The sequence below is a fragment of the Ascaphus truei genome, chromosome 5 (genome assembly GCF_040206685.1).
Source record: "Ascaphus truei isolate aAscTru1 chromosome 5, aAscTru1.hap1, whole genome shotgun sequence".
Taxonomy (NCBI): Eukaryota; Metazoa; Chordata; class Amphibia; order Anura; family Ascaphidae; genus Ascaphus; species Ascaphus truei.
The window spans coordinates 284,924,166-284,940,572 of NC_134487.1; the positions used below are offsets into that span (position 1 = coordinate 284,924,166).

At 48.0% G+C, this 16,407-nt stretch overlaps 1 protein-coding gene across 4 annotated transcripts in view; it reads left to right on the forward strand.

The window, feature by feature from the left end:
* The first annotated feature begins 1,672 nt into the window (after positions 1-1,672).
* The window catches only part of IL17RA (interleukin 17 receptor A), a 31,167-nt gene continuing 16,432 nt past the window's right edge, over positions 1,673-16,407 (forward strand). For 3 of the 4 annotated variants that reach the window (XM_075602411.1, XM_075602412.1, XM_075602413.1), the window contains exons 1-7: positions 1,673-1,946; positions 2,623-2,647; positions 7,923-8,069; positions 13,682-13,806; positions 14,516-14,636; positions 14,904-14,951; positions 15,907-16,064. In XM_075602411.1, the coding sequence (XP_075458526.1) occupies positions 1,827-1,946; positions 2,623-2,647; positions 7,923-8,069; positions 13,682-13,806; positions 14,516-14,636; positions 14,904-14,951; positions 15,907-16,064 (744 nt within the window). In that variant the 5' untranslated portion in view covers positions 1,673-1,826. Of the gene's footprint in view, positions 1,947-2,622; positions 2,648-7,922; positions 8,070-9,734; positions 9,851-13,681; positions 13,807-14,515; positions 14,637-14,903; positions 14,952-15,906; positions 16,065-16,407 lie in introns of those variants that run through there. The other variant, XM_075602414.1, reaches the window with a different exon arrangement.

Sequence of the window (16,407 nt, forward strand, 5' to 3'; positions counted from 1 at the left end):
CACTGCCCCCTGCCCCTTTACACACACTGCCCCCTGCTCCTTTACACACACTGCCCCCTGCCCCTTTACACGCACTGCCCCCTGCTTCTTTACACGCACTGCCCCCTGCTCCTTTACATGCACTGCCCGCTGCCCCTTTACACGCACTGCCCCCTGCCCCTTTACACGCACTGCCCCCTGCTCCTTTACATGCACTGCCCCCTGCCCCTTTACACGCACTGCCCCCTGCCCCTTTACACGCACTGCCCCCTGCCCCTTTACACACACTGCCCCCTGCCCCTTTACACACAGTGCCCCCTGCTCCTTTACAGACACTGCCCCCTGCCCCTTTACACGCACTGCCCCCTGCCCCTTTACATGCACTGCCCCCTGCCCCTTTACACGCACTGCCCCCTGCCCCTTTACACGCACTGCCCCCTGCCCCTTTACACACACTGCCCCCTGCCCCTTTACACACACTGCCCCTGCCCCTTTACACACACTGCCCCCTGCCCCTTTACATACACTGCCCCCTGCTCCTTTACATACACTGCCCCCTGCCCCTTTACATACACTGCCCCCTGCTCCTTACATACACTGCCCCCTGCCCCTTTACATACACTGCCCCCCGCCCCTTTACATACACTGCCCCCCCGGCCCTTTACATACACTGCCCCCTGCTCCTTTACATACACTGCCCCTGCCCCTTTACACACACTGCCCCCTGCCCCTTACATACACTGTCCCCTGCCCCTTTACACACACTGCCCCCTGCCCCTTTACACACACTGCCCCCTGCCCCTTTACACACACTGCCCCTGCCCCTTTACACACACTGCCCCCTGCCCCTTTACACACACTGCCCCTGCCCCTTTACATACACTGCCCACTGCCCCTTTACACACACTGCCCCCTGCCCCTTTACATACACTGCCCCTGCCCCTTTACATACACTGCCCCCTGCCCCTTTACACACACTGCCCCCTGCCCCTTTACATACACTGCCCCCTGCCCCTTTACACACACTGCCCCCTGCCCCTTTACACACACTGCCCCCTGCCCCTTTACACACACTGCCCCTGCCCCTTTACACACACTGCCCCCTGCTCCTTTACATACACTGCCCACTGCCCCTTTACACACACTGCCCCCTGCCCCTTTACATACACTGCCCCCTGCCCCTTTACATACACTGCCCCCTGCCCCTTTACACATACTGCCCCCTGCCCCTTTACACACACTGCCCCCTGCCCCTTTACATACACTGCCCCCTGCCCCTTTACACACACTGCCCCCTGCCCCTTTACACACACTGCCCCCTGCCCCTTTACACACACTGCCCCTGCCCCTTTACACACACTGCCCCCTGCTCCTTTACATACACTGCCCACTGCCCCTTTACACACACTGCCCCCTGCCCCTTTACATACACTGCCCCCTGCCCCTTTACATACACTGCCCCCTGCCCCTTTACACATACTGCCCCCTGCCCCTTTACACACACTGCCCCCTGCCCCTTTACACACACTGCCTCCTGCCCCTTTACACACACTGCCCCCTGCCCCTTTATATACACTGCCCGTGGGTTTCCCTTTGCCAATCTCTCGCCTTATTTACGTACCGAGCATCGCATTACCACGCCCACGTTGGACATACTGGCTGCCTGATTGGTCAGCCACTTCCGTGTGCTTTGCATATTGTTCCTCCCTAAGTGAATGAGGAAGCGGGGCAGCACCTCCACTTCGCCCAACACCCGCAGGTGAAGTTCCGGGTGCGTTCCCACCACTGGAAGTCACAGGGTTTATTTGGTGGTCGGTGTACCTGCCCTGGGGGGGCTGGCACTGCCCATGTGGTGGTCTCGGCAGCATGGGTTGCCCCCTGCAGTGGCTCTGTGGGTGGGAGTCCTCACCTGTGTCACCCGGGGCCTCCGGGTCATCAGGTCGCCTGACTTCCAGTGCTCTCAGCCGGTGAGTGTGTGTGATTGAGACGTATGGCTGATACAATGTTTCCAGTCGGACACTTGGCAGTGAGATGGGGATCAGTGAGATGGGGATCATTGGGATCTTACAGTCTAAAGATCGGATGGGAGATGTTGGTTTAAGATGTAGGACATTGCACATATTTTTGACACAACACCACGCTTCTATTGTACAACGTACATTAAAACCCATACTGGGAAACTGTGTATAAGCTGAGGGTTTCCCACCACTGGCTAATACAGAGAGTCCTCGCTATCCAACGTTTCAATTAACAACGAATGGCATATCCGACGCTTTACAACGCAACCCTAAGGGCCATTTTCCGACGCCTGAATGCGTTATCCGACGCTCACCGCCACTGATTAACATGGGGACTCACTTTACAACGGTTTCACTATCCAACGCCGCTTCCAGAACGGATTCCATTGGATAACCGAGGACTGCCTGTATAAGCATACAAGTATTTTACAGTGCCACTCACATATACAATAACAAAATATCGCAGAGGGTTTGACAACACAGTGTGTGTTTGGGGTGAGGGGAAAAATATAGGCAAATTGTACGAGGAAACATTGTTTCTGAGACTTTGCAGTGGATCTGGGCCATTAGTATTGGCTGATAAACCGCTTCCAGGAACTGACTGTTCTGTTTTTATTCTTTGCAGGGGGTCCAGTGCTCCGCGAAGGACAGTAAGTTAACATTTGACTGTATTTGGTGTCCCCTGCCTGTGGACACTGCTCTCTCACTGAGCTTGGGGGGAAAAGAAATAATAATCCAGTATATATTTAAAAATATGCATAAAAACATCCACATGCTTCAGTTTGCAGCACGTGTGCCAGTAATGATCTTCTCCGAGGTCAAGTTTCCCAAACACACACACAATCTAACTTCTGAAAAGGAAAAAAAGGAAAACACTATAATTCAAATATAAAAAATAGGCTTATGCATACCTCATCCATTCCATATGGATGCTTACTACAGTACGGAGAAAGGGATGCCCAGGGGAATGTGATAACGTTCATTTTTATCTGTGCGCCATATCGTTCATCCCTAGCTCCTCCAAAAATAAGCTGACGCACACAGCGCAAAAACATTGTGCAACGTCCTTTTATATATTGGTGCAAAGTGGCGCAACACAAAAATGACGCTTTGCTCCAAAATTGCCACAACAGGCCTCTATAGTTTCCCCCCCCCCCCTCATAAGTCCACTGATGATTGGTCAGCACTCACTGCTTAGAAGGCACTCTATTGTCTTTGGGGAGTGCTTCCAATCTTTAACCCTTAGCGTGCCTCATGACGTAATCACTCTGTCCTGCTCAAAGGACTTGTTTTGTCCGGGTTAGATTGCGTCCTGCGTTCTCATCAGGGACGTAACTACACTACTGCAAAACCCTGCCATGCATGGGATGGGGGGGGGGGGGCCACTGGGAGTTGGGTATGTCCAGAGATCGGGCTCAACCTCCTGTGTGGGAGTGTGAGAGGAAGGGGGAATTGAGTTAGAGAGGAGGGGGGAGAGTGTGAGAAAGTTACAGAGGAGGGAGAGAGTTAGAAAGAAGGGGGAGTGTGAGAGTTAGGGGGGAGAGTTAGAGAAGAGGTTGGGGGGGGAGTGGCAGGGGGGGTGAGTCTTTAATTTTTTTTAGCAGGTGGCACAAAACTTGTAGTTACGCCACTGGTTCCCATGGAGCGCAGAATGCAATCTAACCAGTGAGGAGACTGAGGAGGATCCCTCCTCTTCTGTTTTCCTCCAAAATGGCCGCCGCAGTCACGTGATCGCATTGTGCCGCCCCACATCCTCTCCGGCACTCAAAGGGTTAATCTGTGACAGCACTATTTTTATCCCAGAATGTGCAGGTAACTTGTCATTGTTTCTCTTTTATACAATAAATATTATTCTAACATTAGCTCGAAGTGCAGAACAATTCGTATCCGGTGAACATGCCGGAATTGGATAAGCAAAAAAACCCCGCTCTTTAATGCACAGATAAGCACAGCATTCACTTTATGCCTGGCTACATCTTTCTATGATATGTTGTTGTAAAATGTTCTTATTTCTCTTTCTTCGATTACCCCAGCACCACAGTACTCTCTGATCACATCACATAAAAAGAAACGTTTATTTTGAAGATAAATACTCACATACAAAAATAGTACAAAATGGCGGTGACGTTCCAAATAAATCATAATATTCTTAAAGATGGTGGCATAGTTTTCTGTTTCTGAGTGGGATCCTTGTATTTGATCTTAATATCATGATAAAACGTTTCTACTTCATCTCCTTATGTTAACCCGTCTCTCTCACATCCTCCTGATGTAATCCTTCTGTGCTCGTCCTGATGTAATCCTTCTGTGCTCGTCCTGATGCAATCCTTCTGTGCTCGTCCTGGGGTAATCCTTCTGTGCTCCTCATGGTGTAATCCTTCTGTGCTCCTCCTGCTGTAATCCTTCTGTTCTCTTCCTGCTGTAATCCTTCTGTGCCCGTCCTGGTGTAATCCTTCTGTGCTCGTCCTGATGTAATCCTTCTGTGCTCCTCCTGGGATAATCCTTCTGTGCTCCTCCTGGGATAATCCTTCTGTGCTCCTCCTGGGGTAATCCTTCTGTGCTCGTCCTGGGGTAATCCTCCTGTGCTCCTCCTGGGGTAATCCTTCTGTGCTCTTCCTAGTGTAATCCTTCTGTGCTCCTCCTGGGGTAATCCTTCTGTGCACCTCCTGGGGTAATCCTTCTGTGCTCTTACTGCTGTAATCCTTCTGTTCTCTTTCTGTTGTAATCCTTCTGTGCTCCTCCTGGGGTAATCTTTCTGTGCTCGTCCTGGTGTAATCCTTCTGTGCTCCTCCTGGGGTAATCTTTCTGTGCTCCTCCTGCTGTAATCCTTCTGTGTGCCTGCTGTAATCCTTCTGTGCTCCTCCTGCTGTAATCCTTCTGTGCTCCTCCTGCTGTAATCCTTCTGTGCTCCTCCTGCTGTAATCCTTCTGTGCTCCTCCTGCTGTAATCCTTCTCTGCTCCTCCTGCTGTAATCCTTCTGTGCTCCTCCTGCTGTAATCCTTCTGTGCTCCTCCTGCTGTAATCCTTCTCTGCTCCTCCTGCTGTAATCCTTCTGTGCTCCTCCTGCTGTAATCCTTCTCTGCTCCTCCTGCTGTAATCCTTCTGTGCTCCTCCTGGTGTAATCCTTCTGTTCTCTTTCTGGTGTAATCCTTCTGTGCTCCTGCTGCTGTAATCCTTCTGTTCTGTTTCTGGTGTAATCCTTCTGTGCTCCTCCTGGTGTAATCCTTCTGTGCTTCCTTCAGCTACCCCCTTGCTAGATATTTATCCAGATAATATTCCTTAGCAAGAGCTGACTATCACTAATTCTATTACCAGATAAGGTCCTACAGCCAAAATGATGTCATCTGATAAGGAACTGCCCACGCCTCCATACAGAAAATAACCTAATATGGCATTTTTCTGGAAAGATCCAACCTAATGCCATAGTCTCTTCCAGTTGCATCAGCTCAAACCACAGTTGTCTATAGTCACTCAAATGTCACCCACACAGGGCTAATCTACAGAGAACTCGGCACATCTGCACCTGCACTCCCAATATAACTAAATATATAACTGAATCTATCAGAAAATACTAATTTCAATATGCGACATAATACGTATGTAAAGAAAGAACCATCAGACAATATAGTGTATACTTTGACATTTTGTCTTCATACCGGATTCACACACATTACAATACAATATCGCTGAACTGTTTTTTTACAGTAATTTAATTTTTGGTCATTTTAATTAGCAATCCTTGGCTCCCCGTCCTTCGTTCAGTTTGTATCTTCCGACAAGATTGAATTATTTTTGGTACTTGGAAAAACATAACTTCTATAATATAATCATATGAAATACAATAATGATTTCCATACAGTTCAAAGCCATCAGTCAGTATATAAATAAAACCACAAAAAAAAGTACAAATTTCTGCCCGAACTGGAATCAATATCATCTTCGATACGACACACTAAGGCCTGCGTATAGTGCCCATGACGGGGAACAGCGACGCGACGTCGCCCAAAAACAAATACATTGCTGCCGCGTGCGCTTATAGTAAGCGCGACGGTGACAATGCGATGGAGCGACGTCGCGTCGCCAAATTTGGAAGCTGGAAATATTTGATTTTTCAAGGGCTGCCGCCTCGTGACAGCCCCTAAACCAATCAAATGCCACAAAGCCCGTGACGCCACCGCAAAGTGAAAACTAACTTTCGGTAGCGGCGACAGGTGACGTCGCGTCACCCGTCGCGGGCACTATACACGCCGCCTAAGTGACCTTGTATCTTCCAGACTCCTAATCAAGCCGTTACCGTTTTGAAATGCACCTCCATTGTGGTTGATGGTTTTGTGACACTATGAATTATATGGGGCTACTGCAGGAGTGGGCAACTCCAGTCCTCAAGAGGCCACCAACAGGTCAGGTTGTCAGATTATCCCTGCTTCAGCATAAGTGGCTCAGTCTCTGCTTCAGCACAGGTGGCTCAGTCTTCAATTGAGCCACCTGTGCTGAAGCAGGGATATCCTGAAAACCTGACCTGTTGGTGGCCCCTTGAGGACTGGAGTTGCCCCACCCCATGTCTAATGTTTGAGTAGGTCATATTTATTATATATTGCCCCTCCTTAGCTTTTCACTTCAGCAACACCACCCGTGTGGCAATAGTGTAGAGACCGGTATATTTGATGTGTGACGGTGAAAGAACAGGCGCTAACACTATTAGTGACCACTTAAAATATAGTGATAATAAATAACTCAATAGTGATCAGTGAATAATAATAGTGCAAATACATGAATATATATATATATATATATATATATATATATATATAATATATATATATAATATATATATATACCATAATACTGAGTTAAGTTATGGTGAGTAAAAAAAGTGACGAAAACCCTCCACAGGAAAGCAAATATAACTGTATGCTCATCTGCATGTCTTAGGCAGGTCTGCAACCCCGCCTTTCCCCATTATCACCCAGCATACAGCACTTCCACTGCAGCAAGGGATTCTGGGAAATGACATGCAAATGAGCACACAGTGTCACTTTTTGCCTCAATAACCATTTTTAACATGGTTCCCTATATATATATATATATATATATATATATATATATATATATATATATATATATATATATATTATAACCCCCTGCTCAGAGCCATCTGGTAGGGACTGTTTCCTCTGGTCCCCAAATCGTGGAAATGTATTCGCAGTCCAGGGGGGGAGCATAAAGGGAAACAAGACAAAACAATCTAAGTGCAGACAATAAAATATAGTAAATTAACTCTGTAGAATTCTTGGCTCCTATGTGCAGCCTACACAGGATTTTAGTAAAGAAACGGGCAACAAGAGACAGCTTGGATAGCAGGAAAAGCTTCAGGCTTTGGAGTGATGTTATTCTCCAATCGCAGCGAGATGAGGATGCATGTAAAAAAGAAATATATCCATAGTGCAGACCAATAGTAAAACGTCATTTTATAATGGTACTAAAAATGCACACTTACAATAAAAAAACGTTAATAAAACGCATGAATCACCAATTGTGATGTAGGAGAGTTGATATGTGCCTGGCTCACCCCCCGCCGCCGTTTAGCGATCGATCAGATGGTAAGACGCCTCTGCGGTCTATATTTTATTGTCTGCACTTAGATTGTTTTGTCTTGTTTCCCTTTATGCTCCCCCTGGACTGCGAATACGAGACCGCTATATTTGACACTGTCTTTATGACATTAGTATCTAATGTTCCCACTGTTTGCTACATTGTAGCAAAGTGTGCGCGCGTGCGTGTGTACGTGCGTGCGTGTGTACGTGCGTGCGTGTGTGCGTGCGTGTGTGTCTACGTGCGTGCGTGTGTGCGTGCGTGTGTACGTGCACGCGCTCCCTGAAGTAAATCTGCCTGAGATTAGTACACGGTTATGTTCCTCTCTGCCAGGTTCCTGCATGGATGTCAGCTGGCTGCGCACTTATCACTGGACTCCGGCGGCCCCCTCTGCTATGGATGTCACCGTAGGGCTGGAGTGGAATGAGGAGGGGAAGAATGTGCCGGTGCTAGTAATCAAATGGACCGCGGAAGAAGACTGTGAGTAGCAAGTGTCTGTGTGTCATTCATATAAACACTTGTGTCATTCATATAAACACACGTGTGTCATTCATATAAACACACGTGTGTCGGAGATGCAACCTCCAAGGTTCTAGATTTTAAGATTACATTAAAGTTTTTATTGGCAAGGCTCTGGTGAGCTTAAAGGTGTGTGTGTGTGTGTGTGTGTGTGTGTGGTTGGTGAATAGGAAGTTATACGTATTGCACATAAAACACGTGCATGGCATATCTACCCAATGTGCGTAGGTATGTATGTCTATCTTTTTATTTCTATAGCACCATTTATGTACATTGCACTTCACAGCAATAATACACGTGACAATCATATAAATAACAAATAACACAATGGGAAGAAGTGCTTCAGACGACATAAACGTAACATTTGGGAAAAGGAGTCCCTGCTCCGAAGAGCTTACAATCTAATTGGTAGGTAGTAAGGACTAACAGAGACAGTAGGAAGGTGTTCTGGTAAGTGCGTCTGCAAGGGGCCAAAGTCAATGTATGAGGTATCAAGTATGAGCCACAGAGCTACTCATATGCTTCGTTAAGGAGGTGGGTTTTAAGATGGGTCTTAAAGGTGGAGAGAGAGTGGGTGCTAGTCGGATATTGAGGGGAAGGGCATTCCAGAGGTGTGGGGGAGTCAGTGAAAAAGATTTGAGGAAGGTAAAGGGCTTTGGACACAAAAGGGGCTGAGAGAAGACATCCTAGAGCAGAACGCAAGAGTCGGGATGGTGTATAGCGAGAAATTAGGGCTGAGATGTAAGGAGGGGCAGAAGATTGTAAAGCCTTAAAAGTGAGGAGGAGAATTGAGTGTGTGATATAGGCTTTGATAGGAAGCCAAGAGAGTGATTTCAGCAGGGGAGACGCTGAGACAGATTTAGGAAAGAGTAGAGCGATTCTGGCAGCAGCATTTAGGATAGATTGTAGGGGAGACAGGTGAGTGGCAGGAAGGCCGGACAGCAGGAGGTTACAGTAGTCGAGACAGGAGAGAATGTGGGCCTGTGTCAGAGTTTTAGCAGTCGAGCAACAGAGGAAATGGCGTATCTTTGTAATACTGCAGAGGAAAAAACAACAGGTTTTAGCTACATTTTTAATGTGACAGGAGTTGTGTGACCCCTAGGCAGTGTGCATGTGATACTGGGTGTATGATAGTGCTGTCAACAGCAATGTAGAAGGAGGTAGAACGGCCAGGTTTTGGAGGAAATATGAAGAGCTCCATTTTTAACATGTTAAGTTTAAGTCGGCGGAGGGCCATCCAGGATGATATAACAGAGAGACATTCCGAAACTTTGGTCTGTACAGCAGGTGGTAGGTCAGGGGTCGAAAAGTAAATGTGTGTCATCAGCATAGAGGTGATATTTGAACCCAAGAGATGCGATAAGGTCACCTAGAGAGAGTGTGAAAAGGGAAGAGGTCACAGGACAGAGTCCTGGGGTACCCCCAACAGAGAGATCGATAGAGGATGAGGTGTTGGCAAAAGAGACACTGAAAGTACGATGGGAGAGGTAAGAGGAGATCCAGGATAGAGCTTTGTTACGGATACCAAGAGTTTGGAGAATGTGAAGGAGAAGAGGGTGGTCCATGGTGTCAAGTGCTGCAGAGAGGTGGAGTAATATGAGCAGAGTGTAATGACCTCTGTCTTTGGCAGCATGAAGGTCATTCGTTATTTTAGCGAGATAGAAGACCTGGAGAACAGGAACATGGAAAGCACTGCTCCAATAGCAAAAACCGGGGATCCAGACAGGAAAAGTTGATGACGGGTAATTTATTCACAAACTGCAACCACTAGCAACATTGAGTTGCACAAAGGTAGTCCTCTGACATGTTTCAAGCACAGGGCGTTTTTTCAAAGAGTTATTTTAATGAGGGCTGTTTCAGTGGAGTGAGCAGCGCGGTTTTAGAGGGTCTAGAAGAGAATAGGTTGTGAGAGAATACAAAGCGTTCAAGGAGTTTAGGGGCAAAAGGCAGGACGGAGACAGGGCGAGTTAGAAAGACAGGTAGGGTTGAGCTTGGTGTTTTTGAGTAATGGTATAACTGTTGCATGTTTGATGGAGGAGGGAAAGGTACCAGAGTAGAAGGAGCAGTTAATAATGTATGCGAGTGAAGGGATTCTAGAAGGAGCAAGAGGTTTTAGGAGATGAGAGGGAATGGGGTCAAGAGGGCAAGTGTTAGAGGCAGACAAGGAGATCAGCAGTGACACATCCTCCTCTGTGACAGCGGAACAAGAGTTGTGGAAGGCAGGAGGAGAGTTACAAAGAGGTGTAGGATGGGAGGAGGATACAGAGGGGATGTCCTGACGTATGGATTCCACCTTTTTCTTGAAATACTCAGCAAAGTCCTCAGGTGAAATGAGAAGAAAGGAAGAAAAATAGGCAGCAGAGGACGGTCTGAGCACAGAGTCAAAGACAGAGAAGACATGGGTTAGGCTTGTGCGTGTTGATTTGTGAAGGAAGTCTACGAGAGTGTCAGATTTTCTCCAGTGGCGTTCAGTGGAACGAGTGCAGGAACGCAGCATGCACGTGTGGCAATTTAGCCAGGGTCTGGGGTTAGAAAAGCAAGAACGGCAGAGAGAAAGCGGGGCATGTAGATCAAGAGCGGAGGATAGGGCAGAGTTGTAGTTCCTGACCAGGTTGTCGGGGTCTGGAGCAGAGCTGAGAGAGGAGAGGGAGGACTGCAAAGTGGCATAAAAAGCTGGTAGGTTAATAGAGTGCAGGTCTCTGCAGAAATGAGGGGCAGATGAAGGTGGAGAAGTGAGAAAGATATGAGATGAGGTGATGGTCAGAGAGAGGAAAGTGGGAAATGGAGAAATCAGAGAGAGTTTTTTTGTGAAAAACAGTTTAGGCAGCGTCCATCCTTGTGGGTATTGCCTGCTGTCCACTGGTGAAGGCCAAAATAAGAGGTTATAGAGAGAAAGCGGGGAAACCCAAGGGAGGGGTCATCAATGTGGCAGTTGGTCTCCAAGGAGAAGAACAAAGGAGTCTGAGGAGAGGAAGAAAGAGAGCCAGGATTCAAAGAGAGAGAGAGAGAAAGACAGAAGGGGGTGAGTAGAGGTAGGACTATAGAGGTATGGACGATAGATGACTGCCACATGGACAGGGAGAGGAGTAAAAAGCTGGACTGTGTGAGCCTCAAAGGTGGGAAAAGAAAGAGAGGGAGGAATAGGAAGGGTTCGGTAACGGCAGATAGAGGAGAGCAGGAGCCCCACGCCTCCACCCCTGCCATCAGGATGCGGAGTGTGGGAGAAAGAGAGGGCAGCTTCCAGAGCAGAGTAAGACTGAGTGAGCCAGGTCTCAGTTATAGAAAAGAGGAGCAGAGCGTGAGAGAGAAAAATAAGTCATACACAGATAGGAACTTGGAAAAGGAATCAGGGGAGCGTCAGTGCCTAAGGAAAAAATGTGATACTCGCATAGTGCAATATGTTAACAATACACATACACAGGCAGAGCTCTCATAAGAGCACAGTGAGGCTAGATATTAATGATCACTAAGTATCAGAAATATTAGCTGTGTATGGGCATCTCTAATGACCCATACACACAGGAACATAAATAGGAGGTAGGAATCCAAAAGAGAGACACCAATCCAATACTTAAAAAATGTAGATATTTATCCAGCATTGATAAAAATTGGAGGCTTACAGGATTCCGGAAAGGTAACAGCAAGTTTGTACACATGAAGGTTCACTCGAGTCGCGTTCTCGGGATCTCTGCACGATGCTGCTTCCTCATCCAGTCTCCGACCTGCGCTGCTTCAGGGGGCCGATACGTCACTTCCGGGTTCTTCAACTCGTATTGCGGACGCCACCGGAACTCCACAGCAGGCTCTCTCCCTCTGGACGTAACCCCTCGTGTGAGATCCAGAGGGAGAGAGCCTGCTGTGGAGTTCCGGTGGCGTCCGCAATACGAGTTGAAGAACCCGGAAGTGACGTATCGGCCCCCTGAAGCAGCGCAGGTCGGAGACTGGATGAGGAAGCAGCATCGTGCAGAGATCCCGAGAACGCGACTCGAGTGAACCTTCATGTGTACAAACTTGCTGTTATCTTTCCGGAATCCTGTAAGCCTCCAATTTTTATCAATGCTGGATAAATATCTACATTTTTTAAGTATTGGATTGGTGTCTCTCTTTTGGATTCCTACCTCCTATTTATGTTCCTGTGTGTATGGGTCATTAGAGATGCCCATACACAGCTAATATTTCTGATACTTAGTGATCATTAATATCTAGCCTCACTGTGCTCTTATGAGAGCTCTGCCTGTGTATGTGTATTGTTAACATATTGCACTATGCGAGTATCACATTTTTTCCTTAGGCACTGACGCTCCCCTGATTCCTTTTCCTGTTACTTTGCGGACCGTGAAACAGTCCTTAAGGGTTTGAGTGTCTATTTATCACTTCATGCACTTTATTTTTGATTTATTTTTGATATCACTAGTCACTATATATCACTGCATGGTTTAAGTTGTGTGTTTTTTAGAGTGTATGAGCGCCATCTAGTGTTTTTTTTTTGTACAGATAGGAACTTGTTGGAAAGGGAGCGACCATTCCAAAGGGGAGAGAGGAGGGAGGGTAACAGGGGATGGGTATGAGTTAGAGGGGTTGACACCAGAAGGAGTAGAAGTTGCATGTGGGAGGCGAGGACGAGAGCATGTAGAAATAAGACAGGGACCAGGATTGGGAGAGATATCCCCAGAAGCCAGGAGGAGAAGCATGGAAAGAAAGAGAATGTGTGAGCACGATTTGCAGGGGTGTGATTTAGTGCAGGGTGTATAGCTGTGTGGTGTCAGAGGGGGCAAGTAAGAAAGGAGTTCATGTGAACTGAGACGTGGAGAAGGAAGGAGAGATGGAGATATATGAATAGAGTTAGAGACATAATGAGGCTGGTAGAAAGAAATGCGAATTTTGAAAAGAAATGCTTTCCGAGCAAATATAAATAGTAGAGTTGGCGTGGCAGTGATAGTTTAGTGTTCATGTGAGTGAAGTCTGGGATAGAAAATGTCCTTTCCAGCATAGTTCGGATTCAGGGCCAGTCAGTGTTCTGTTGTCCACTTGTTCCACTCCGGTTGAACTCCCTGTTAAACTCCACACTGCCTGCCACTTAAAAAAGGGCCACTTTAAAGTTGGGCTTAACATTTAGGCGGCTGCACCAGCAGAATAACGTATAAGCAAACTTGCTGAAAACAGGGGGGATCGGTGATAATGATAGGTCACCTTCACAAGTTCCAACTGACCGCAGATAAATAGCGAGTGTTTTCAGACAGCAGCAGCCTTATCCACCGACTGTCTGCTTTTACTCAGCCAGGAGAACGCTGCTTTATTTTGCTTCTGAGTTTCTTGCAATGTCCTTTTGTTTTCAGTATTTTGTGTCTGCCTGTCAGTAGAACGTTAAGAGCTCTGTTGTATCAAATGCTACTATGGGTTGAAGCTTGCAGCATCCAGCTTATTAGCCCAGCAGTTTGATTATTATACATCAAAGATAATACTTACGACGTGAATGCTAAAGGCGAGGGGGCGGGGTCAGATTTCCCACCCGGACAATGTGCTTTGATGTTGGGGTGTCCTGTGTGAACCCTGCTTTCTTGTCTCCCTCACAGCCAGCATCCAAGATCTGCAGGGGGCAGAGGTGTCTGTGCTGCAGGCCAGCATCAACCAGCAGGTTTGCGTCCAGTTCCAGTATGGAAACAAGTTCCCCAGCCAGCGCAACTCAGAAAACCAGAAGGTGAGAGGGGAGCTGTGCCGGGGGGGATGGAGGGGGGAGCCGTGCCGGGAGAGGGGAAGCCGTGCCGGGAGAGGGGGAGCCGTGCCGGGGGGCGGGGGGAGAGGGGAAGCTGTGCCCGGGGGGAGGAAGGAGAGGGGAAGCCGTGCCGGGAGAGGGGGAGCTGTGCCGGGGGGGGGGGGGGGAAAGAGGGGAAGCTGTGCCCGGGGGGAGGGAGGAGCTGTACTGATGTAAGGGGCAGAGCCAGGGAATCAGGCGAGGCCAGGTGCACAAGTGCTAGGGCTGAAGAGAGGAACAGTGCCAGTGATGAGGGCGATGCCAGACGCATGTTAAAATGTGTAGGGAAGAATGCCAAATGCCAGAGGAAAGTGACATAAAAATCAGGCCCATAGGTTGAGAGACAGGCAATGGAGGCAGTAATATACTGTCAGGAATAGGAAGCAAGAGAGACACTGCCTTGAGCTGGGGGTTTACTAGGGTTCTGGCCCTTCAGAGCATAGGGGGCCAGGGGAGGGCAGGGTTGGCCTGTGGACGAGGAGGGCAGGGGTGGCCTGGAGACGAGGAGGGCAGGGGTGGCCTGGAGACGAGGAGGGCAGTGCTGCCAAGGCTGAGCGTGACCATGCCAGGAGGAAGACGGGACAGGCGGGGGGGAGGGGGAACTGCAGGAGGGTGTACTTAGCCAGCAAAATGAACTTCTCCTCTTCAACGCCAGTGGTCCTTCTTCTACAATAATTTCGAGGTGGAACCCGGCCAACTGTACCATGTGACTGTCCAGCATCTGCCCAGACAGACTGAGTCTCGAAACAGAAAGGAAATGTCTTTCACCGTGCCAGGTACACCCCACCCTGACCTGCGACCCCACACTCCCAGTCCTGTCCCCTATAATATGCCCGCCCCCTCCCGTGCTGCGTGTCGCTCCTCTGGGACTGCGCTGCATAACTCGCGAGTGACACTCTACTTGCATTATAATATTCAGTTTTTTTGGAGGGCGGTGAGCAGCTCTTGGGAGGTCCCCAATAGTCGTACATAGAGACCAAACAGCAACACCGCCTCATCTGACTTGTATCATGATTCTGTTCTCCGTGTCCCTCTGTCCCCAGGGTGCAATGATCGGGACATGGGACAGACAGCCCCCTGTTGCCACCAAGGTACGTCCTTCTGCTCCCAATCTTTCTCTGGTTTTATTCCTCACTAAAGGTGCAGGAACACAGTGACCTAATATAACGGGGTCGTGTTTAACGGGCGATTGACGCCTCCCTTTTAACTATTTTATTATATTAAAGTTTTTATATTATCTCTATCTCTCTTATAATAAAAAAAAATGTTAAACTGACTCAGAAATGTTTGTGAATATTGCGCATTGCGTTGTTTCCTTCCTGTATCTCCTGCTTCCTTGTTGTTTCCTTCCCGTATCTCCTGCTTCCTTGTTGTTTCCTTCCCGTATCTCCTGCTTCCTTGTTGTTTCCTTCCCGTATCTCCAGCTTCCTTGTTGTTTCCTTCCTGTATCTCCTGCTTCCTTGTTGTTTCCTTCCCGTATCTCCTGCTTCCTTGTTGTTTCCTTCCTGTATCTCCTGCTTCCTTGTTACGGCATGCTGGGTATGCTTCTTCCATTTTCCTAAATGGCCATCAGACAGGAAGGGATAATAATATAATACTATATACTAGTAATAATACATACATCCACTTTATTATTGGGGTGGAAAAAACAATATCACAAAATAATCCCTCCCGCCTTTCCCACAAAGCCCCCATTATAGCTAAAACTTTCACAACTATTTCAAGTACTGTGCTTGCCTAGATTTAACCAGTAGGCGTGTGATGGTATTGAGGGGTACAGGGTATAGGTACACCTTTAACTAATATTTGTATTTTTGTTCTTAAGAACGAACCCCACCCAAGTCTGCTGCCCATGTTTCACTATTTAATAAAGGATCCATTAAACAGGTCACTGCCATTGTACACTTTGGTCCTAGGAGGTAAGGCAAGAACACGCAGTGATGCCCATTGATACTCAATGGGCAGAGACCTTGACCCAGCATTTGCCAGCCTGTGCTTTATTTCAGCTGCCCGGCCCCTGATCTGTCCCACTCTCCCTCCTACTAGGCTTTTGCTGGAATCCTTCCATCGTTATGGAGAAGTTTGGGGATGACCTGGTGGTGACGTTTGACAGCCGAAATGACTCCTGGCGCTACCTGGTTCTAGTAGAGAGCACAATGCGTATGCCACCCTACAACACGAAGCAGAATGTCAATCTCCAGCCGGTAACTAGAGCTAATTAACCTGTCCCTTACTAGTTCCCGTCTAGCTTACTTTCACTTACCAGCCAATGTAGTGAGCCGACCGCAGGACTCCCCAACGTTCATTATTACCGCCGTGTTAGGGGCTTTAACTGTGTTTAATACTCCGATGTCTAACATGGCATTATTGGAAGTGTAGAGATATTTCCACTCCGTATAATTAGGGTGCCCATCTCACAACTCCTCAATGTCGGGGGCCCCCCCCTTTTCTCGATTTTAGATTGTTCTATACAAGTCGAGGCTAGTTAACGTCTCCTCGGGGTGACGCAGGACTGCGCTGTTACCGCTCTTACCTTCGTGGGTCTTA